This window comes from Oncorhynchus clarkii, chromosome 29 (genome assembly GCF_045791955.1).
Source record: "Oncorhynchus clarkii lewisi isolate Uvic-CL-2024 chromosome 29, UVic_Ocla_1.0, whole genome shotgun sequence".
NCBI classification, from domain to species: Eukaryota; Metazoa; Chordata; class Actinopteri; order Salmoniformes; family Salmonidae; genus Oncorhynchus; species Oncorhynchus clarkii.
The window spans coordinates 41,079,331-41,102,014 of NC_092175.1; the positions used below are offsets into that span (position 1 = coordinate 41,079,331).

A 22,684-nucleotide genomic window follows, 5' to 3' on the forward strand; every position below is an offset into this window, starting at 1 on the left:
AGAGGATCTATAACAGAGAGGATCTATAACATAGAGGATCTATAACAGAGAGAATCTATAACAGAGAGGATCTATAACAGAGAGGATATATAACAGAGAGGATATATAACAGAGAGGATCTATAACAGAGAGGATATATAACAGAGAGGATCTATAAGAGGATACATATGTTGTTCTGTTCATAGCTGAGCGTAGAGAGAGAAGGAAAGCAGGGGATGTGGTACGAGAGAGAGTGAGAGAGAGAGAGATGAGGGGATAGAGGGAGGTGGTAGAGGGATGGGGACAGAGAGAGTGAGGTGGTAGAGGGAAGGGGACAGAGGGAGGGAGGTGGTAGAGGGAAGGGGACAGAGGGAGGTGGTAGAGGGGACAGAGGGAGGTGGTAGAGGGAAGGGGACAGAGGGAAGGGGAAAGGGGACAGAGGGAGGTGGTAGAGGGAAGGGGACAGAGGGAAGGGGACAGGGGACAGAGGGAGGTGGTAGGAAGGGGACAGAGGGAAGGGGACAGGGGACAGAGGGAGGTGGTAGAGGGAAAGGGACAGAGGGAAGGGGACAGGGGACAGAGGGAGGTGGTAGAGGGAAGGGGACAGAGGGAAGGGGACAGGGGGAAGGGGACATAGGAGAGGGAGCCAACTAATAGGGAGAAATAGCTCCTGTGACAGAGATACAAAGTGAATGGAAAGGGAGATAGGGAAGAAAGATGGCAATAAGAGAGGGACACGTCTCCCCATAGATGACTGGTCCAAGCACAGGGCAGACTAAACAGTGAATGTATTTTTATTTCATCCCTTCAGAAAGCGGTAGACATAATCCATGACATCACCATTCCATATGACATCATCCATGACGTAGTAAGGGTCTATATCCCACTGGCCAGACCGTCCCAAAAGGACACAATGTTATTCCCCGTACGGGTCACTACTGTTGAGCAGAGAGCAGCTGTCTTTGGGGTTAAATAGAGTGTCCTAGATCTGTGAGTCTGAATGTGTCACAAGCTTCCCTGAGTCTCCAAACATCATTGATCCTTCTAGCCTTGTCACAAACTGTATATGTCCAAGCCTTGTCATGTACAGTAGATATCCAAGCCTTGTCATATACAGTAGATATCCAAGCCTTGTCATGTACAGTAGATATCCAAGCCTTGTCATGTACAGTAGATATCCAAGCCTTGTCACAAACTGTACATGTCCAAGCCTTGTCATGTACAGTAGATATCCAAGCCTTGTCATGTACAGTAGATATCCAAGCCTTGTCATGTACAGTAGATATCCAAGCCTTGTCATGTACAGTAGATATCCAAGCCTTGTCACAAACTGTACATGTCCAAGCCTTGTCACAAACAGTACATGTCCAAGCCTTGTCATGTACAGTAGATATCCAAGCCTTGTCATGTACAGTAGATATCCAAGCCTTGTCATGTACAGTAGATATCCAAGCCTTGTCATGTACAGTAGATATCCAAGCCTTGTCACAAACTGTACATGTCCAAGCATTGTCACAAACAGTACATGTCCAAGCCTTGTCATGTACAGTAGATATCCAAGCCTTGTCACAAACTGTACATGTCCAAGCCTTGTCATGTACAGTAGATATCCAAGCCTTGTCATGTACTGTACATGTCCAAGCCTTGTCACAAACTGTACATGTCCAAGCCTTGTCATGTACAGTAGATATCCAAGCCTTGTCATGTACAGTAGATATCCAAGCCTTGTCATATACAGTAGATATCCAAGCCTTGTCATGTACAGTAGATATCCAAGCCTTGTCACAAACAGTACATGTCCAAGCCTTGTCATGTACAGTAGCTATCCAAGCCTTGTCACAAACTGTACATGTCCAAGCCTTGTCATGTACATTAGATATCCAAGCCTTGTCATGTACTGTACATGTCCAAGCCTTGTCACAAACTGTACATGTCCAAGCCTTGTCATGTACAGTAGATATCCAAGCCTTGTCATGTACATTAGATATCCAAGCCTTGTCATATACAGTAGATATCCAAGCCTTGTCATGTACAGTAGATATCCAAGCCTTGTCACAAACTGTACATGTCCAAGCCTTGTCACAAACAGTACATGTCCAAGCCTTGTCATGTACAGTAGATATCCAAGCCTTGTCACAAACTGTACATGTCCAAGCCTTGTCATGTACAGTAGATATCCAAGCCTTGTCATATACAGTAGATATCCAAGCCTTGTCATGTACAGTAGATATCCAAGCCTTGTCACAAACTGTATATGTCCAAGCCTTGTCATGTACAGTAGATATCCAAGCCTTGTCATGTACAGTAGATATCCAAGCCTTGTCACAAACAGTACATGTCCAAGCCTTGTCATGTACAGTAGATATCCAAGCCTTGTCACAAACTGTACATGTCCAAGCCTTGTCACAAACTGTACATGTCCAAGCCTTGTCACAAACTGTACATGTCCAAGCCTTGTCATATACAGTAGATATCCAAGCCTTGTATAGGTTTGCATCCCAATCCCAATGCAAGGAAAGGAAGGAATTCTGTTTAAATATCTTGATTCCAAAACTTTTTGGTCTTCACATTGAAATTGTCTGACACTGGACTTGCTTGGTGACAGATCCTTTTCCTGTAAATGTCCATTACAGTCCAACGAGGGATTATAACACCTCACAGAAATCTCACTCGATTGTCGCTCTCGCTATCCAGCAGTGACGCATATCTCTGCTGTCTCTTCCACTATTCCATCTCTCTCCCATACCTAAGTCTCTCCTCCTCGCCACGCCCTTTAGACGACCCTGATGCAACCCCCTCAGCACCTGACTCCTGATGGAGGAAACTCTCCCCCTCCTCCTCTTCCTCCTCCTCCTCCTCTTCCCTCTCTTTCCCTCTCCCTTTATTGGCCTCTTCCTCCTTCACTCCATCCTCCTCCTCTTCCTCCTTCTCTCTATCCTCCAACAGTCCCTTGCCCTCCTCACCCCCTGCCTCCCCCTTCCGTCCCTCCCCATCCGATTCCCCTGCCTCCCCCTTCCGTTCCTCCCCGTCCGATTCCCCTGTCTCCCCCATCTCCTCGGACACAGAGTATATATTCCCAACCCCAGTAGCTCCACCCCTTTGGCGTTTCTGGAACAACCCAAAATCAGTGATGTCCCTGGGGAAGTCTTTCCTCTGACCCTGCTTGTCTCTGGAGCTTGCTGAGAAACCACCATCGGCGGGCAGGGGGGCCAGGCCGTTAGCCAGCCTCAGCCCGTTGAAGGCAAGTGCGTCTGGGAGCCGAGGAGAGGAGGCTGTGGCGCCGCCCTGCTGGATGATGGAGGCGGTTACGGTGAACAGTGTCTTCTTGTTGTTCTTCAGCTGGCCAATGGAGGTGGGGGGGGTGGTGGGGACCTTAAGGGACCGGTCGGCATAGGCTAGGCAGGACTGCCCTCCACCAACCCCAGACCCACCCGAACCCCCCCCAACAACACCCCCCGGACCTCCCAGACCAGGTTTACCTGTCTTCATCATCCCCATCACCTCGTAACGGAAACTAGAGATGTCCTGCTTCAGCTCCTAGAACAAAGGGACAGGGAGAAAAGAGAGGTATTATATCAGAGAAAGCCAGGAAAAACAACAGCGAAATGAACAGAATGGTTATTTGACTGTAAAGTGACTTGAGCCTAAGCTCAAGGTGTTCTGATTCAGTTCCCATACAAGCAGAGAGAAGAGACAGTCTCCAGGTCAAACCCAGTCCTCACCTTAAAGTTCTCCTCAGTCAACCCCTCCTCTGTTTTAGCATCTCTGATCATGGCTGCTACATATCTCTTCACCAGGTTCCTCAACACCTCCTGGAACACACAACAACAACAACAACAACAACAACAACATTTAAACATGGAGGCGGCAGGTAGTCTAGTGGTTAGAGCGTTGGACTAGCAACCGAACGGTTCCTGGATCAAATCCCAGAGCTGACTAGGTACAAATATGTCATTCTTCCCCTGAACAAGGTAGTTAACCCACTGTTTCTAGGCCATCATTGAAAATAAAAATGTGTACTTAACTGACTTGCCTAGCAAAAATGATTTTAAATAATTATAGACAGGAAATCTAATTTGTATGAAACTGTAACGTGGATGGAGAAGTATAAAGAAACCTTTACAAACATTCATACTCTTTTGTAACAAATCAAATCAAATTATATTTGCCATACAACAGGTGAAATGCTTACTTACTAGCCCTTAACCAATAATGCAGTTTTAAGAAAAATAAGAGTTAAGAACTAAATGAACAAAAGAACACAGGGGGACCGAGTCAGTGTGCATGGGTTAGTCTGGGTAATATGTACATGTAGGTAGGGGTACAGGTTAGTCTGGGTAATATGTACATGTAGGTAGGGGTACAGGGCAGTCTGGGTAATATGTAGATGTAGGTAGGGGTACAGTGACTATGGGGGTACAGGGTAGTCTGGGTAATATGTAGATGTAGGTAGGGGTACAGTGACTATGGCGTATGGGTTAGTCTGGGTAATATGTACATGTAGGTAGGGGTACAGGGCAGTCTGGGTAATATGTAGATGTAGGTAGGGGAACAGTGACTATGGGGGTACAGGGTAGTCTGGGTAATATGTAGATGTAGGTAGGGGTACAGTGACTATGGCGTATGGGTTAGTCTGGGTAATATGTACATGTAGGTAGGGGTACAGGGCAGTCTGGGTAATATGTAGATGTAGGTAGGGGTACAGTGACTATGGGGGTACAGGTTAGTCTGGGTAATATGTAGATGTAGGTAGGGGTACAGTGACTATGGCGTATGGGTTAGTCTGGGTAATATGTACATGTAGGTAGGGGTACAGTGACTATGGCGTATGGGTTAGTCTGGGTAATATGTACATGTAGGTAGGGGTACAGGGCAGTCTGGGTAATATGTACATGTAGGTAGGGGTACAGGGCAGTCTGGGTAATATGTACATGTAGGTAGGGGTACAGGGCAGTCTGGGTAATATGTACATGTAGGTAGGGGTACAGGGCAGTCTGGGTAATATGTACATGTAGGTAGGGGTACAGGGCAGTCTGGGTAATATGTACATGTAGGTAGGGGTACAGGGCAGTCTGGGTAATATGTACATGTAGGTAGGGGTACAGGGCAGTCTGGGTAATATGTACATGTAGGTAGGGGTACAGGGCAGTCTGGGTAATATGTAGATGTAGGTAGGGGTACAGGGCAGTCTGGGTAATATGTACATGTAGGTAGGGGTACAGGGCAGTCTGGGTAATATGTAGATGTAGGTAGGGGTACAGGGCAGTCTGGGTAATATGTAGATGTAGGTAGGGGTACAGGGCAGTCTGGGTAATATGTAGATGTAGGTAGGGGTACAGGGCAGTCTGGGTAATATGTAGATGTAGGTAGGGGTACAGGGCAGTCTGGGTAATATGTAGATGTAGGTAGGGGTACAGTGACTATGGCGTATGGGTTAGTCTGGGTAATATGTAGATGTAGGTAGGGGTACAGGTTAGTCTGGGTAATATGTACATGTAGGTAGGAGTACAGTGACTATGGCGTATGGGTTAGTCTGGGTAATATGTAGATGTAGGTAGGGGTACAGGTTAGTCTGGGTAATATGTACATGTAGGTAGGGGTACAGTGACTATGGCGTATGGGTTAGTCTGGGTAATATGTAGATGTAGGTAGGGGTACAGGTTAGTCTGGGTAATATGTACATGTAGGTAGGGGTACAGTGACTATGGCGTATGGGTTAGTCTGGGTAATATGTAGATGTAGGTAGGGGTACAGTGACTATGGCGTATGGGTTAGTCTGGGTAATATGTAGATGTAGGTAGGGGTACAGTGACTATGGGGGTACAGGGTAGTCTGGGTAATATGTACATGAAGGTAGGGGTACAGTGACTATGGCGTATGGGTTAGTCTGGGTAATATGTAGATGTAGGTAGGGGTACAGTGACTATGGCGTATGGGTTAGTCTGGGTAATATGTAGATGTAGGTAGGGGTACAGTGACTATGGCGTATGGGTTAGTCTGGGTAATATGTACATGTAGGTAGGGGTACAGTGACTATGGCGTATGGGTTAGTCTGGGTAATATGTAGATGTAGGTAGGGGTACAGTGACTATGGCGTATGGGTTAGTCTGGGTAATATGTAGATGTAGGTAGGGGTACAGTGACTATGGCGTATGGGTTAGTCTGGGTAATATGTACATGTAGGTAGGGGTACAGTGACTATGGCGTATGGGTTAGTCTGGGTAATATGTAGATGTAGGTAGGGGTACAGTGACTACGGCGTATGGGTTAGTCTGGGTAATATGTAGATGTAGGTAGGGGTACAGTGACTATGGCGTATGGGTTAGTCTGGGTAATATGTACATGTAGGTAGGGGTACAGTGACTATGGCGTATGGGTTAGTCTGGGTAATATGTACATGTAGGTAGGGGTACAGTGACTATGGCGTATGGGTTAGTCTGGGTAATATGTAGATGTAGGTAGGGGTACAGTGACTATGGCGTATGGGTTAGTCTGGGTAATATGTACATGTAGGTAGGGGTACAGTGACTATGGCGTATGGGTTAGTCTGGGTAATATGTAGATGTAGGTAGGGGTACAGTGACTATGGCGTATGGGTTAGTCTGGGTAATATGTAGATGTAGGTAGGGGTACAGTGACTATGGCGTATGGGTTAGTCTGGGTAATATGTACATGTAGGTAGGGGTACAGTGACTATGGCGTATGGGTTAGTCTGGGTAATATGTAGATGTAGGTAGGGGTACAGTGACTATGGCGTATGGGTTAGTCTGGGTAATATGTAGATGTAGGTAGGGGTACAGTGACTATGGCGTATGGGTTAGTCTGGGTAATATGTACATGTAGGTAGGGGTACAGTGACTATGGCGTATGGGTTAGTCTGGGTAATATGTACATGTAGGTAGGGGTACAGTGACTATGGCGTATGGGTTAGTCTGGGTAATATGTAGATGTAGGTAGGGGTACAGTGACTATGGCGTATGGGTTAGTCTGGGTAATATGTACATGTAGGTAGGGGTACAGTGACTATGGCGTATGGGTTAGTCTGGGTAATATGTAGATGTAGGTAGGGGTACAGTGACTATGGCGTATGGGTTAGTCTGGGTAATATGTAGATGTAGGTAGGGGTACAGTGACTATAGGGGTACAGGGTAGTCTGGGTAAAATGTACATGTAGGTAGGGGTACAGTGACTATGGGGGTACAGGTTAGTCTGGGTAATATGTACATGTAGGTAGGGGTACAGTGACTATGGCGTATGGGTTAGTCTGGGTAATATGTAGATGTAGGTAGGGGTACAGTGACTATGGGGGTACAGGTTAGTCTGGGTAATATGTAGATGTAGGTAGGGGTACAGTGACTATGGGGTATGGGTTAGTCTGGGTAATATGTACATGAAGGTAGGGGTACAGTGACTATGGCGTATGGGTTAGTCTGGGTAATATGTAGATGTAGGTAGGGGTACAGGGCAGTCTGGGTAATATGTACATGTAGGTAGGGGTACAGGGCAGTCTGGGTAATATGTACATGTAGGTAGGGGTACAGGGCAGTCTGGGTAATATGTACATGTAGGTAGGGGTACAGGGCAGTCTGGGTAATATGTAGATGTAGGTAGGGGTACAGGGCAGTCTGGGTAATATGTACATGTAGGTAGGGGTACAGGGCAGTCTGGGTAATATGTAGATGTAGGTAGGGGTACAGGGCAGTCTGGGTAATATGTAGATGTAGGTAGGGGTACAGGGCAGTCTGGGTAATATGTAGATGTAGGTAGGGGTACAGGGCAGTCTGGGTAATATGTAGATGTAGGTAGGGGTACAGGGCAGTCTGGGTAATATGTAGATGTAGGTAGGGGTACAGTGACTATGGCGTATGGGTTAGTCTGGGTAATATGTAGATGTAGGTAGGGGTACAGGTTAGTCTGGGTAATATGTACATGTAGGTAGGAGTACAGTGACTATGGCGTATGGGTTAGTCTGGGTAATATGTAGATGTAGGTAGGGGTACAGGTTAGTCTGGGTAATATGTACATGTAGGTAGGGGTACAGTGACTATGGCGTATGGGTTAGTCTGGGTAATATGTAGATGTAGGTAGGGGTACAGGTTAGTCTGGGTAATATGTACATGTAGGTAGGGGTACAGTGACTATGGCGTATGGGTTAGTCTGGGTAATATGTAGATGTAGGTAGGGGTACAGTGACTATGGCGTATGGGTTAGTCTGGGTAATATGTAGATGTAGGTAGGGGTACAGTGACTATGGGGGTACAGGGTAGTCTGGGTAATATGTACATGAAGGTAGGGGTACAGTGACTATGGCGTATGGGTTAGTCTGGGTAATATGTAGATGTAGGTAGGGGTACAGTGACTATGGCGTATGGGTTAGTCTGGGTAATATGTAGATGTAGGTAGGGGTACAGTGACTATGGCGTATGGGTTAGTCTGGGTAATATGTACATGTAGGTAGGGGTACAGTGACTATGGCGTATGGGTTAGTCTGGGTAATATGTAGATGTAGGTAGGGGTACAGTGACTATGGCGTATGGGTTAGTCTGGGTAATATGTAGATGTAGGTAGGGGTACAGTGACTATGGCGTATGGGTTAGTCTGGGTAATATGTACATGTAGGTAGGGGTACAGTGACTATGGCGTATGGGTTAGTCTGGGTAATATGTAGATGTAGGTAGGGGTACAGTGACTACGGCGTATGGGTTAGTCTGGGTAATATGTAGATGTAGGTAGGGGTACAGTGACTATGGCGTATGGGTTAGTCTGGGTAATATGTACATGTAGGTAGGGGTACAGTGACTATGGCGTATGGGTTAGTCTGGGTAATATGTACATGTAGGTAGGGGTACAGTGACTATGGCGTATGGGTTAGTCTGGGTAATATGTAGATGTAGGTAGGGGTACAGTGACTATGGCGTATGGGTTAGTCTGGGTAATATGTACATGTAGGTAGGGGTACAGTGACTATGGCGTATGGGTTAGTCTGGGTAATATGTAGATGTAGGTAGGGGTACAGTGACTATGGCGTATGGGTTAGTCTGGGTAATATGTAGATGTAGGTAGGGGTACAGTGACTATGGCGTATGGGTTAGTCTGGGTAATATGTACATGTAGGTAGGGGTACAGTGACTATGGCGTATGGGTTAGTCTGGGTAATATGTAGATGTAGGTAGGGGTACAGTGACTATGGCGTATGGGTTAGTCTGGGTAATATGTAGATGTAGGTAGGGGTACAGTGACTATGGCGTATGGGTTAGTCTGGGTAATATGTACATGTAGGTAGGGGTACAGTGACTATGGCGTATGGGTTAGTCTGGGTAATATGTACATGTAGGTAGGGGTACAGTGACTATGGCGTATGGGTTAGTCTGGGTAATATGTAGATGTAGGTAGGGGTACAGTGACTATGGCGTATGGGTTAGTCTGGGTAATATGTACATGTAGGTAGGGGTACAGTGACTATGGCGTATGGGTTAGTCTGGGTAATATGTAGATGTAGGTAGGGGTACAGTGACTATGGCGTATGGGTTAGTCTGGGTAATATGTAGATGTAGGTAGGGGTACAGTGACTATAGGGGTACAGGGTAGTCTGGGTAAAATGTACATGTAGGTAGGGGTACAGTGACTATGGGGGTACAGGTTAGTCTGGGTAATATGTACATGTAGGTAGGGGTACAGTGACTATGGCGTATGGGTTAGTCTGGGTAATATGTAGATGTAGGTAGGGGTACAGTGACTATGGGGGTACAGGTTAGTCTGGGTAATATGTAGATGTAGGTAGGGGTACAGTGACTATGGGGTATGGGTTAGTCTGGGTAATATGTACATGAAGGTAGGGGTACAGTGACTATGGCGTATGGGTTAGTCTGGGTAATATGTAGATGTAGGTAGGGGTACAGTGACTATGGCGTATGGGTTAGTCTGGGTAATATGTAGATGTAGGTAGGGGTACAGTGACTATGGGGGTACAGGTTAGTCTGGGTAATATGTACATGTAGGTAGGGGTACAGTGACTATGGCGTATGGGTTAGTCTGGGTAATATGTAGATGTAGGTAGGGGTACAGTGACTATGGGGGTACAGGTTAGTCTGGGTAATATGTACATGTAGGTAGGGGTACAGGGCAGTCTGGGTAATATGTAGATGTAGGTAGGGGTACAGTGACTATGGGGGTACAGGGTAGTCTGGGTAATATGTACATGAAGGTAGGGGTACAGTGACTATGGCGTATGGGTTAGTCTGGGTAATATGTAGATGTAGGTAGGGGTACAGTGACTATGGGGGTACAGGTTAGTCTGGGTAATATGTAGATGTAGGTAGGAGTACAGTGACTATGGGGGTACAGGGTAGTCTGGGTAATATGTACATGAAGGTAGGGGTACAGTGACTATGGCGTATGGGTTAGTCTGGGTAATATGTAGATGTAGGTAGGGGTACAGTGACTATGGCGTATGGGTTAGTCTGGGTAATATGTAGATGTAGGTAGGGGTACAGTGACTATGGGGGTACAGGGCAGTCTGGGTAATATGTAGATGTAGGTAGGGGTAAAGTGACTATGGCGTATGGGTTAGTCTGGGTAATATGTAGATGTAGGTAGGAGTACAGTGACTATGGCGTATGGGTTAGTCTGGGTAATATGTAGATGTAGGTAGGGGTACAGTGACTATGGGGGTACAGGTTAGTCTGGGTAATATGTACATGTAGGTAGGAGTACAGTGACTATGGGGGTACAGGTTAGTCTGGGTAATATGTAGATGTAGGTAGGGGTACAGGTTAGTCTGGGTAATATGTAGATGTAGGTAGGGGTACAGTGACTATGGGGGTACAGGTTAGTCTGGGTAATATGTAGATGTAGGTAGGGGTACAGGTTAGTCTGGGTAATATGTACATGTAGGTAGGGGTACAGTGACTATGGGGGTACAGGGTAGTCTGGGTAATATGTAGATGTAGGTAGGGGTACAGTGACTATGGGGGTACAGGGCAGTCTGGGTAATATGTAGATGTAGGTAGGGGTACAGTGACTATGGGGGTACAGGTTAGTCTGGGTAATATGTAGATGTAGGTAGGAGTACAGTGACTATGGGGGTACAGGTTAGTCTGGGTAATATGTAGATGTAGGTAGGGGTATAGTGACTATAGGGGTTCAGGTTAGTCTGGGTAATATGTAGATGTAGGTAGGAGTACAGTGACTATGGGGGTACAGGTTAGTCTGGGTAATATGTACATGTAGGTAGGGGTACAGTGACTATGGGGGTACAGGTTAGTCTGGGTAATATGTACATGTAGGTAGGGGTACAGTGACTATGGCGTATGGGTTAGTCTGGGTAATATGTAGATGTAGGTAGGGGTACAGTGACTATGGCGTATGGGTTAGTCTGGGTAATATGTAGATGTAGGTAGGGGTACAGTGACTATGGCGTATGGGTTAGTCTGGGTAATATGTAGATGTAGGTAGGGGTACAGTGACTATGGGGGTACAGGTTAGTCTGGGTAATATGTACATGTAGGTAGGGGTACAGTGACTATGGCGTATGGGTTAGTCTGGGTAATATGTAGATGTAGGTAGGGGTACAGTGACTATGGCGTATGGGTTAGTCTGGGTAATATGTAGATGTAGGTAGGGGTACAGTGACTATGGCGTATGGGTTAGTCTGGGTAATATGTACATGTAGGTAGGGGTACAGTGACTATGGCGTATGGGTTAGTCTGGGTAATATGTAGATGTAGGTAGGGGTACAGGGCAGTCTGGGTAATATGTACATGAAGGTAGGGGGTACAGTGACTATGGCGTATGGGTTAGTCTGGGTAATATGTACATGTAGGTAGGAGTACAGTGACTATGGCGTATGGGTTAGTCTGGGTAATATGTAGATGTAGGTAGGGGTACAGTGACTATGGGGGTACAGGTTAGTCTGGGTAATATGTAGATGTAGGTAGGGGTACAGGGCAGTCTGGGTAATATGTACATGAAGGTAGGGGTACAGTGACTATGGCGTATGGGTTAGTCTGGGTAATATGTACATGTAGGTAGGAGTACAGTGACTATGGGGGTACAGGTTAGTCTGGGTAATATGTAGATGTAGGTAGGGGTACAGTGACTATGGGGGTACAGGTTAGTCTGGGTAAAATGTACATGTAGGTAGGGGAACAGTGACTATGGGGGTACAGGTTAGTCTGGGTAATATGTAGATGTAGGTAGGGGTACAGGGCAGTCTGGGTAATATGTACATGTAGGTAGGGGTACAGTGACTATGGGGGTACAGGTTAGTCTGGGTAATATGTACATGTAGGTAGGGGTACACTGACTATGGGGTACAGGTTAGTCTGGGTAATATGTACATGTAGGTAGGGGTACAGGGCAGTCTGGGTAATATGTAGATGTAGGTAGGGGTACAGGTTAGTCTGGGTAATATGTACATGTAGGTAGGGGTACAGTGACTATGGGGGTACAGGGTAGTCTGGGTAATATGTAGATGTAGGTAGGGGTACAGTGACTATGGGGGTACAGGGCAGTCTGGGTAATATGTAGATGTAGGTAGGGGTACAGTGACTATGGGGGTACAGGTTAGTCTGGGTAATATGTAGATGTAGGTAGGAGTACAGTGACTATGGGGGTACAGGTTAGTCTGGGTAATATGTAGATGTAGGTAGGGGTATAGTGACTATAGGGGTTCAGGTTAGTCTGGGTAATATGTAGATGTAGGTAGGAGTACAGTGACTATGGGGGTACAGGTTAGTCTGGGTAATATGTACATGTAGGTAGGGGTACAGTGACTATGGGGGTACAGGTTAGTCTGGGTAATATGTACATGTAGGTAGGGGTACAGTGACTATGGCGTATGGGTTAGTCTGGGTAATATGTAGATGTAGGTAGGGGTACAGTGACTATGGCGTATGGGTTAGTCTGGGTAATATGTAGATGTAGGTAGGGGTACAGTGACTATGGCGTGTGGGTTAGTCTGGGTAATATGTAGATGTAGGTAGGGGTACAGTGACTATGGGGGTACAGGTTAGTCTGGGTAATATGTACATGTAGGTAGGGGTACAGTGACTATGGCGTATGGGTTAGTCTGGGTAATATGTAGATGTAGGTAGGGGTACAGTGACTATGGCGTATGGGTTAGTCTGGGTAATATGTAGATGTAGGTAGGGGTACAGTGACTATGGCGTATGGGTTAGTCTGGGTAATATGTACATGTAGGTAGGGGTACAGTGACTATGGCGTATGGGTTAGTCTGGGTAATATGTAGATGTAGGTAGGGGTACAGGGCAGTCTGGGTAATATGTACATGAAGGTAGGGGGTACAGTGACTATGGCGTATGGGTTAGTCTGGGTAATATGTACATGTAGGTAGGAGTACAGTGACTATGGCGTATGGGTTAGTCTGGGTAATATGTAGATGTAGGTAGGGGTACAGTGACTATGGGGGTACAGGTTAGTCTGGGTAATATGTAGATGTAGGTAGGGGTACAGGGCAGTCTGGGTAATATGTACATGAAGGTAGGGGTACAGTGACTATGGCGTATGGGTTAGTCTGGGTAATATGTACATGTAGGTAGGAGTACAGTGACTATGGGGGTACAGGTTAGTCTGGGTAATATGTAGATGTAGGTAGGGGTACAGTGACTATGGGGGTACAGGTTAGTCTGGGTAAAATGTACATGTAGGTAGGGGAACAGTGACTATGGGGGTACAGGTTAGTCTGGGTAATATGTAGATGTAGGTAGGGGTACAGGGCAGTCTGGGTAATATGTACATGTAGGTAGGGGTACAGTGACTATGGGGGTACAGGTTAGTCTGGGTAATATGTACATGTAGGTAGGGGTACACTGACTATGGGGTACAGGTTAGTCTGGGTAATATGTACATGTAGGTAGGGGTACAGGGCAGTCTGGGTAATATGTAGATGTAGGTAGGGGAACAGTGACTATGGGGGTACAGGTTAGTCTGGGTAATATGTACATGTAGGTAGGGGTACAGTGACTATGGCGTATGGGTTAGTCTGGGTAATATGTAGATGTAGGTAGGGGTACAGTGACTATGGCGTATGGGTTAGTCTGGGTAATATGTACATGTAGGTAGGGGTACAGTGACTATGGCGTATGGGTTAGTCTGGGTAATATGTAGATGTAGGTAGGGGTACAGTGACTACGGCGTATGGGTTAGTCTGGGTAATATGTAGATGTAGGTAGGGGTACAGTGACTATGGCGTATGGGTTAGTCTGGGTAATATGTACATGTAGGTAGGGGTACAGTGACTATGGCGTATGGGTTAGTCTGGGTAATATGTACATGTAGGTAGGGGTACAGTGACTATGGCGTATGGGTTAGTCTGGGTAATATGTAGATGTAGGTAGGGGTACAGTGACTATGGCGTATGGGTTAGTCTGGGTAATATGTACATGTAGGTAGGGGTACAGTGACTATGGCGTATGGGTTAGTCTGGGTAATATGTAGATGTAGGTAGGGGTACAGTGACTATGGCGTATGGGTTAGTCTGGGTAATATGTAGATGTAGGTAGGGGTACAGTGACTATGGCGTATGGGTTAGTCTGGGTAATATGTACATGTAGGTAGGGGTACAGTGACTATGGCGTATGGGTTAGTCTGGGTAATATGTAGATGTAGGTAGGGGTACAGTGACTATGGCGTATGGGTTAGTCTGGGTAATATGTAGATGTAGGTAGGGGTACAGTGACTATGGCGTATGGGTTAGTCTGGGTAATATGTACATGTAGGTAGGGGTACAGTGACTATGGCGTATGGGTTAGTCTGGGTAATATGTACATGTAGGTAGGGGTACAGTGACTATGGCGTATGGGTTAGTCTGGGTAATATGTAGATGTAGGTAGGGGTACAGTGACTATGGCGTATGGGTTAGTCTGGGTAATATGTACATGTAGGTAGGGGTACAGTGACTATGGCGTATGGGTTAGTCTGGGTAATATGTAGATGTAGGTAGGGGTACAGTGACTATGGCGTATGGGTTAGTCTGGGTAATATGTAGATGTAGGTAGGGGTACAGTGACTATAGGGGTACAGGGTAGTCTGGGTAAAATGTACATGTAGGTAGGGGTACAGTGACTATGGGGGTACAGGTTAGTCTGGGTAATATGTACATGTAGGTAGGGGTACAGTGACTATGGCGTATGGGTTAGTCTGGGTAATATGTAGATGTAGGTAGGGGTACAGTGACTATGGGGGTACAGGTTAGTCTGGGTAATATGTAGATGTAGGTAGGGGTACAGTGACTATGGGGTATGGGTTAGTCTGGGTAATATGTACATGAAGGTAGGGGTACAGTGACTATGGCGTATGGGTTAGTCTGGGTAATATGTAGATGTAGGTAGGGGTACAGGGCAGTCTGGGTAATATGTACATGTAGGTAGGGGTACAGGGCAGTCTGGGTAATATGTACATGTAGGTAGGGGTACAGGGCAGTCTGGGTAATATGTACATGTAGGTAGGGGTACAGGGCAGTCTGGGTAATATGTAGATGTAGGTAGGGGTACAGGGCAGTCTGGGTAATATGTACATGTAGGTAGGGGTACAGGGCAGTCTGGGTAATATGTAGATGTAGGTAGGGGTACAGGGCAGTCTGGGTAATATGTAGATGTAGGTAGGGGTACAGGGCAGTCTGGGTAATATGTAGATGTAGGTAGGGGTACAGGGCAGTCTGGGTAATATGTAGATGTAGGTAGGGGTACAGGGCAGTCTGGGTAATATGTAGATGTAGGTAGGGGTACAGTGACTATGGCGTATGGGTTAGTCTGGGTAATATGTAGATGTAGGTAGGGGTACAGGTTAGTCTGGGTAATATGTACATGTAGGTAGGAGTACAGTGACTATGGCGTATGGGTTAGTCTGGGTAATATGTAGATGTAGGTAGGGGTACAGGTTAGTCTGGGTAATATGTACATGTAGGTAGGGGTACAGTGACTATGGCGTATGGGTTAGTCTGGGTAATATGTAGATGTAGGTAGGGGTACAGGTTAGTCTGGGTAATATGTACATGTAGGTAGGGGTACAGTGACTATGGCGTATGGGTTAGTCTGGGTAATATGTAGATGTAGGTAGGGGTACAGTGACTATGGCGTATGGGTTAGTCTGGGTAATATGTAGATGTAGGTAGGGGTACAGTGACTATGGGGGTACAGGGTAGTCTGGGTAATATGTACATGAAGGTAGGGGTACAGTGACTATGGCGTATGGGTTAGTCTGGGTAATATGTAGATGTAGGTAGGGGTACAGTGACTATGGCGTATGGGTTAGTCTGGGTAATATGTAGATGTAGGTAGGGGTACAGTGACTATGGCGTATGGGTTAGTCTGGGTAATATGTACATGTAGGTAGGGGTACAGTGACTATGGCGTATGGGTTAGTCTGGGTAATATGTAGATGTAGGTAGGGGTACAGTGACTATGGCGTATGGGTTAGTCTGGGTAATATGTAGATGTAGGTAGGGGTACAGTGACTATGGCGTATGGGTTAGTCTGGGTAATATGTACATGTAGGTAGGGGTACAGTGACTATGGCGTATGGGTTAGTCTGGGTAATATGTAGATGTAGGTAGGGGTACAGTGACTACGGCGTATGGGTTAGTCTGGGTAATATGTAGATGTAGGTAGGGGTACAGTGACTATGGCGTATGGGTTAGTCTGGGTAATATGTACATGTAGGTAGGGGTACAGTGACTATGGCGTATGGGTTAGTCTGGGTAATATGTACATGTAGGTAGGGGTACAGTGACTATGGCGTATGGGTTAGTCTGGGTAATATGTAGATGTAGGTAGGGGTACAGTGACTATGGCGTATGGGTTAGTCTGGGTAATATGTACATGTAGGTAGGGGTACAGTGACTATGGCGTATGGGTTAGTCTGGGTAATATGTAGATGTAGGTAGGGGTACAGTGACTATGGCGTATGGGTTAGTCTGGGTAATATGTAGATGTAGGTAGGGGTACAGTGACTATGGCGTATGGGTTAGTCTGGGTAATATGTACATGTAGGTAGGGGTACAGTGACTATGGCGTATGGGTTAGTCTGGGTAATATGTAGATGTAGGTAGGGGTACAGTGACTATGGCGTATGGGTTAGTCTGGGTAATATGTAGATGTAGGTAGGGGTACAGTGACTATGGCGTATGGGTTAGTCTGGGTAATATGTACATGTAGGTAGGGGTACAGTGACTATGGCGTATGGGTTAGTCTGGGTAATATGTACATGTAGGTAGGGGTACAGTGACTATGGCGTATGGGTTAGTCTGGGTAATATGTAGATGTAGGTAGGGGTACAGTGACTATGGCGTATGGGTTAGTCTGGGTAATATGTACATGTAGGTAGGGGTACAGTGACTATGGCGTATGGGTTAGTCTGGGTAATATGTAGATGTAGGTAGGGGTACAGTGACTATGGCGTATGGGTTAGTCTGGGTAATATGTAGATGTAGGTAGGGGTACAGTGACTATAGGGGTACAGGGTAGTCTGGGTAAAATGTACATGTAGGTAGGGGTACAGTGACTATGGGGGTACAGGTTAGTCTGGGTAATATGTACATGTAGGTAGGGGTACAGTGACTATGGCGTATGGGTTAGTCTGGGTAATATGTAGATGTAGGTAGGGGTACAGTGACTATGGGGGTACAGGTTAGTCTGGGTAATATGTAGATGTAGGTAGGGGTACAGTGACTATGGGGTATGGGTTAGTCTGGGTAATATGTACATGAAGGTAGGGGTACAGTGACTATGGCGTATGGGTTAGTCTGGGTAATATGTAGATGTAGGTAGGGGTACAGTGACTATGGCGTATGGGTTAGTCTGGGTAATATGTAGATGTAGGTAGGGGTACAGTGAATATGGGGGTACAGGTTAGTCTGGGTAATATGTACATGTAGGTAGGGGTACAGTGACTATGGCGTATGGGTTAGTCTGGGTAATATGTAGATGTAGGTAGGGGTACAGTGACTATGGGGGTACAGGTTAGTCTGGGTAATATGTACATGTAGGTAGGGGTACAGGGCAGTCTGGGTAATATGTAGATGTAGGTAGGGGTACAGTGACTATGGGGGTACAGGGTAGTCTGGGTAATATGTACATGAAGGTAGGGGTACAGTGACTATGGCGTATGGGTTAGTCTGGGTAATATGTAGATGTAGGTAGGGGTACAGTGACTATGGGGGTACAGGTTAGTCTGGGTAATATGTAGATGTAGGTAGGAGTACAGTGACTATGGGGGTACAGGGTAGTCTGGGTAATATGTACATGAAGGTAGGGGTACAGTGACTATGGCGTATGGGTTAGTCTGGGTAATATGTAGATGTAGGTAGGGGTACAGTGACTATGGCGTATGGGTTAGTCTGGGTAATATGTAGATGTAGGTAGGGGTACAGTGACTATGGGGGTACAGGGCAGTCTGGGTAATATGTAGATGTAGGTAGGGGTAAAGTGACTATGGCGTATGGGTTAGTCTGGGTAATATGTAGATGTAGGTAGGAGTACAGTGACTATGGCGTATGGGTTAGTCTGGGTAATATGTAGATGTAGGTAGGGGTACAGTGACTATGGGGGTACAGGTTAGTCTGGGTAATATGTACATGTAGGTAGGAGTACAGTGACTATGGGGGTACAGGTTAGTCTGGGTAATATGTAGATGTAGGTAGGGGTACAGGTTAGTCTGGGTAATATGTAGATGTAGGTAGGGGTACAGTGACTATGGGGGTACAGGTTAGTCTGGGTAATATGTAGATGTAGGTAGGGGTACAGGTTAGTCTGGGTAATATGTACATGTAGGTAGGGGTACAGTGACTATGGGGGTACAGGGTAGTCTGGGTAATATGTAGATGTAGGTAGGGGTACAGTGACTATGGGGGTACAGGGCAGTCTGGGTAATATGTAGATGTAGGTAGGGGTACAGTGACTATGGGGGTACAGGTTAGTCTGGGTAATATGTAGATGTAGGTAGGAGTACAGTGACTATGGGGGTACAGGTTAGTCTGGGTAATATGTAGATGTAGGTAGGGGTATAGTGACTATAGGGGTTCAGGTTAGTCTGGGTAATATGTAGATGTAGGTAGGAGTACAGTGACTATGGGGGTACAGGTTAGTCTGGGTAATATGTACATGTAGGTAGGGGTACAGTGACTATGGGGGTACAGGTTAGTCTGGGTAATATGTACATGTAGGTAGGGGTACAGTGACTATGGCGTATGGGTTAGTCTGGGTAATATGTAGATGTAGGTAGGGGTACAGTGACTATGGCGTATGGGTTAGTCTGGGTAATATGTAGATGTAGGTAGGGGTACAGTGACTATGGCGTATGGGTTAGTCTGGGTAATATGTAGATGTAGGTAGGGGTACAGTGACTATGGGGGTACAGGTTAGTCTGGGTAATATGTACATGTAGGTAGGGGTACAGTGACTATGGCGTATGGGTTAGTCTGGGTAATATGTAGATGTAGGTAGGGGTACAGTGACTATGGCGTATGGGTTAGTCTGGGTAATATGTAGATGTAGGTAGGGGTACAGTGACTATGGCGTATGGGTTAGTCTGGGTAATATGTACATGTAGGTAGGGGTACAGTGACTATGGCGTATGGGTTAGTCTGGGTAATATGTAGATGTAGGTAGGGGTACAGGGCAGTCTGGGTAATATGTACATGAAGGTAGGGGGTACAGTGACTATGGCGTATGGGTTAGTCTGGGTAATATGTACATGTAGGTAGGAGTACAGTGACTATGGCGTATGGGTTAGTCTGGGTAATATGTAGATGTAGGTAGGGGTACAGTGACTATGGGGGTACAGGTTAGTCTGGGTAATATGTAGATGTAGGTAGGGGTACAGGGCAGTCTGGGTAATATGTACATGAAGGTAGGGGTACAGTGACTATGGCGTATGGGTTAGTCTGGGTAATATGTACATGTAGGTAGGAGTACAGTGACTATGGGGGTACAGGTTAGTCTGGGTAATATGTAGATGTAGGTAGGGGTACAGTGACTATGGGGGTACAGGTTAGTCTGGGTAAAATGTACATGTAGGTAGGGGAACAGTGACTATGGGGGTACAGGTTAGTCTGGGTAATATGTAGATGTAGGTAGGGGTACAGGGCAATCTGGGTAATATGTACATGTAGGTAGGGGTACAGTGACTATGGGGGTACAGGTTAGTCTGGGTAATATGTACATGTAGGTAGGGGTACACTGACTATGGGGTACAGGTTAGTCTGGGTAATATGTACATGTAGGTAGGGGTACAGGGCAGTCTGGGTAATATGTAGATGTAGGTAGGGGTACAGGTTAGTCTGGGTAATATGTACATGTAGGTAGGGGTACAGTGACTATGGGGGTACAGGGTAGTCTGGGTAATATGTAGATGTAGGTAGGGGTACAGTGACTATGGGGGTACAGGGCAGTCTGGGTAATATGTAGATGTAGGTAGGGGTACAGTGACTATGGGGGTACAGGTTAGTCTGGGTAATATGTAGATGTAGGTAGGAGTACAGTGACTATGGGGGTACAGGTTAGTCTGGGTAATATGTAGATGTAGGTAGGGGTATAGTGACTATAGGGGTTCAGGTTAGTCTGGGTAATATGTAGATGTAGGTAGGAGTACAGTGACTATGGGGGTACAGGTTAGTCTGGGTAATATGTACATGTAGGTAGGGGTACAGTGACTATGGGGGTACAGGTTAGTCTGGGTAATATGTACATGTAGGTAGGGGTACAGTGACTATGGCGTATGGGTTAGTCTGGGTAATATGTAGATGTAGGTAGGGGTACAGTGACTATGGCGTATGGGTTAGTCTGGGTAATATGTAGATGTAGGTAGGGGTACAGTGACTATGGCGTATGGGTTAGTCTGGGTAATATGTAGATGTAGGTAGGGGTACAGTGACTATGGGGGTACAGGTTAGTCTGGGTAATATGTACATGTAGGTAGGGGTACAGTGACTATGGCGTATGGGTTAGTCTGGGTAATATGTAGATGTAGGTAGGGGTACAGTGACTATGGCGTATGGGTTAGTCTGGGTAATATGTAGATGTAGGTAGGGGTACAGTGACTATGGCGTATGGGTTAGTCTGGGTAATATGTACATGTAGGTAGGGGTACAGTGACTATGGCGTATGGGTTAGTCTGGGTAATATGTAGATGTAGGTAGGGGTACAGGGCAGTCTGGGTAATATGTACATGAAGGTAGGGGGTACAGTGACTATGGCGTATGGGTTAGTCTGGGTAATATGTACATGTAGGTAGGAGTACAGTGACTATGGCGTATGGGTTAGTCTGGGTAATATGTAGATGTAGGTAGGGGTACAGTGACTATGGGGGTACAGGTTAGTCTGGGTAATATGTAGATGTAGGTAGGGGTACAGGGCAGTCTGGGTAATATGTACATGAAGGTAGGGGTACAGTGACTATGGCGTATGGGTTAGTCTGGGTAATATGTACATGTAGGTAGGAGTACAGTGACTATGGGGGTACAGGTTAGTCTGGGTAATATGTAGATGTAGGTAGGGGTACAGTGACTATGGGGGTACAGGTTAGTCTGGGTAAAATGTACATGTAGGTAGGGGAACAGTGACTATGGGGGTACAGGTTAGTCTGGGTAATATGTAGATGTAGGTAGGGGTACAGGGCAGTCTGGGTAATATGTACATGTAGGTAGGGGTACAGTGACTATGGGGGTACAGGTTAGTCTGGGTAATATGTACATGTAGGTAGGGGTACACTGACTATGGGGTACAGGTTAGTCTGGGTAATATGTACATGTAGGTAGGGGTACAGGGCAGTCTGGGTAATATGTAGATGTAGGTAGGGGAACAGTGACTATGGGGGTACAGGTTAGTCTGGGTAATATGTACATGTAGGTTGGGGTACAGTGACTATGGGGTACAGGTTAGTCTGGGTAATATGTACATGTAGGTAGGGGTACAGGGCAGTCTGGGTAATATGTAGATGTAGGTAGGGGAACAGTGACTATGGGGGTACAGGTTAGTCTGGGTAATATGTACATGTAGGTTGGGGTACAGTGACTATGGGGTACAGGTTAGTCTGGGTAATATGTACATGTAGGTAGGGGTACAGTGACTATGGCGTATGGGTTAGTCTGGGTAATATGTACATGTAGGTAGGGGTACAGTGACTATGGGGTACAGGGTAGTCTGGGTAATATGTACATGTAGGTTGGGGTACAGTGACTATGGGGTACAGGTTAGTCTGGGTAATATGTACATGTAGGTAGGGGTACAGTGACTATGGCGTATTGGTTAGTCTGGGTAATATGTACATGTAGGTAGGGGTACAGTGACTATAGGGGTACAGGGTAGTCTGGGTAATATGTACATGTAGGTAGGGGTACAGGGCAGTCTGGGTAATATGTACATGTAGGTAGGGGTACACTGACTATGGGGTACAGGTTAGTCTGGGTAATATGTACATGTAGGTAGGGGTACAGTGACTATGGCGTATTGGTTAGTCTGGGTAATATGTACATGTAGGTAGGGGTACAGTGACTATAGGGGTACAGGTTAGTCTGGGTAATATGTAGATGTAGGTAGGGGTACAGGGCAGTCTGGGTAATATGTACATGTAGGTAGGGGTACACTGACTATGGGGTACAGGTTAGTCTGGGTAATATGTACATGTAGGTAGGGGTACAGTGACTATGGCGTATGGGTTAGTCTGGGTAATATGTACATGTAGGTGGGGG

The 22,684-nt window shown here is 46.2% G+C and overlaps 2 protein-coding genes across 2 annotated transcripts in view; one reads left to right on the top strand and one right to left on the bottom strand.

The window, feature by feature from the left end:
• LOC139388601 (regulatory factor X-associated protein) overlaps positions 1-22,684 on the top strand; it is a 1,150,577-nt gene that overhangs the window by 468,775 nt on the left and 659,118 nt on the right. The window lies entirely within an intron of this gene.
• The window catches only part of LOC139387954 (transient receptor potential cation channel, subfamily C, member 4a), a 128,308-nt gene continuing 108,327 nt past the window's right edge, over positions 2,704-22,684 (bottom strand). Inside the window, exons 14-16 of the mRNA XM_071134355.1 lie at positions 3,702-3,791; positions 2,986-3,516; positions 2,704-2,949 (exon numbers count right to left, since the gene is read on the bottom strand). Of these exons, the coding sequence (XP_070990456.1) occupies positions 2,704-2,949; positions 2,986-3,516; positions 3,702-3,791 (867 nt within the window). The remainder of the gene's footprint in view (positions 2,950-2,985; positions 3,517-3,701; positions 3,792-22,684) is intronic.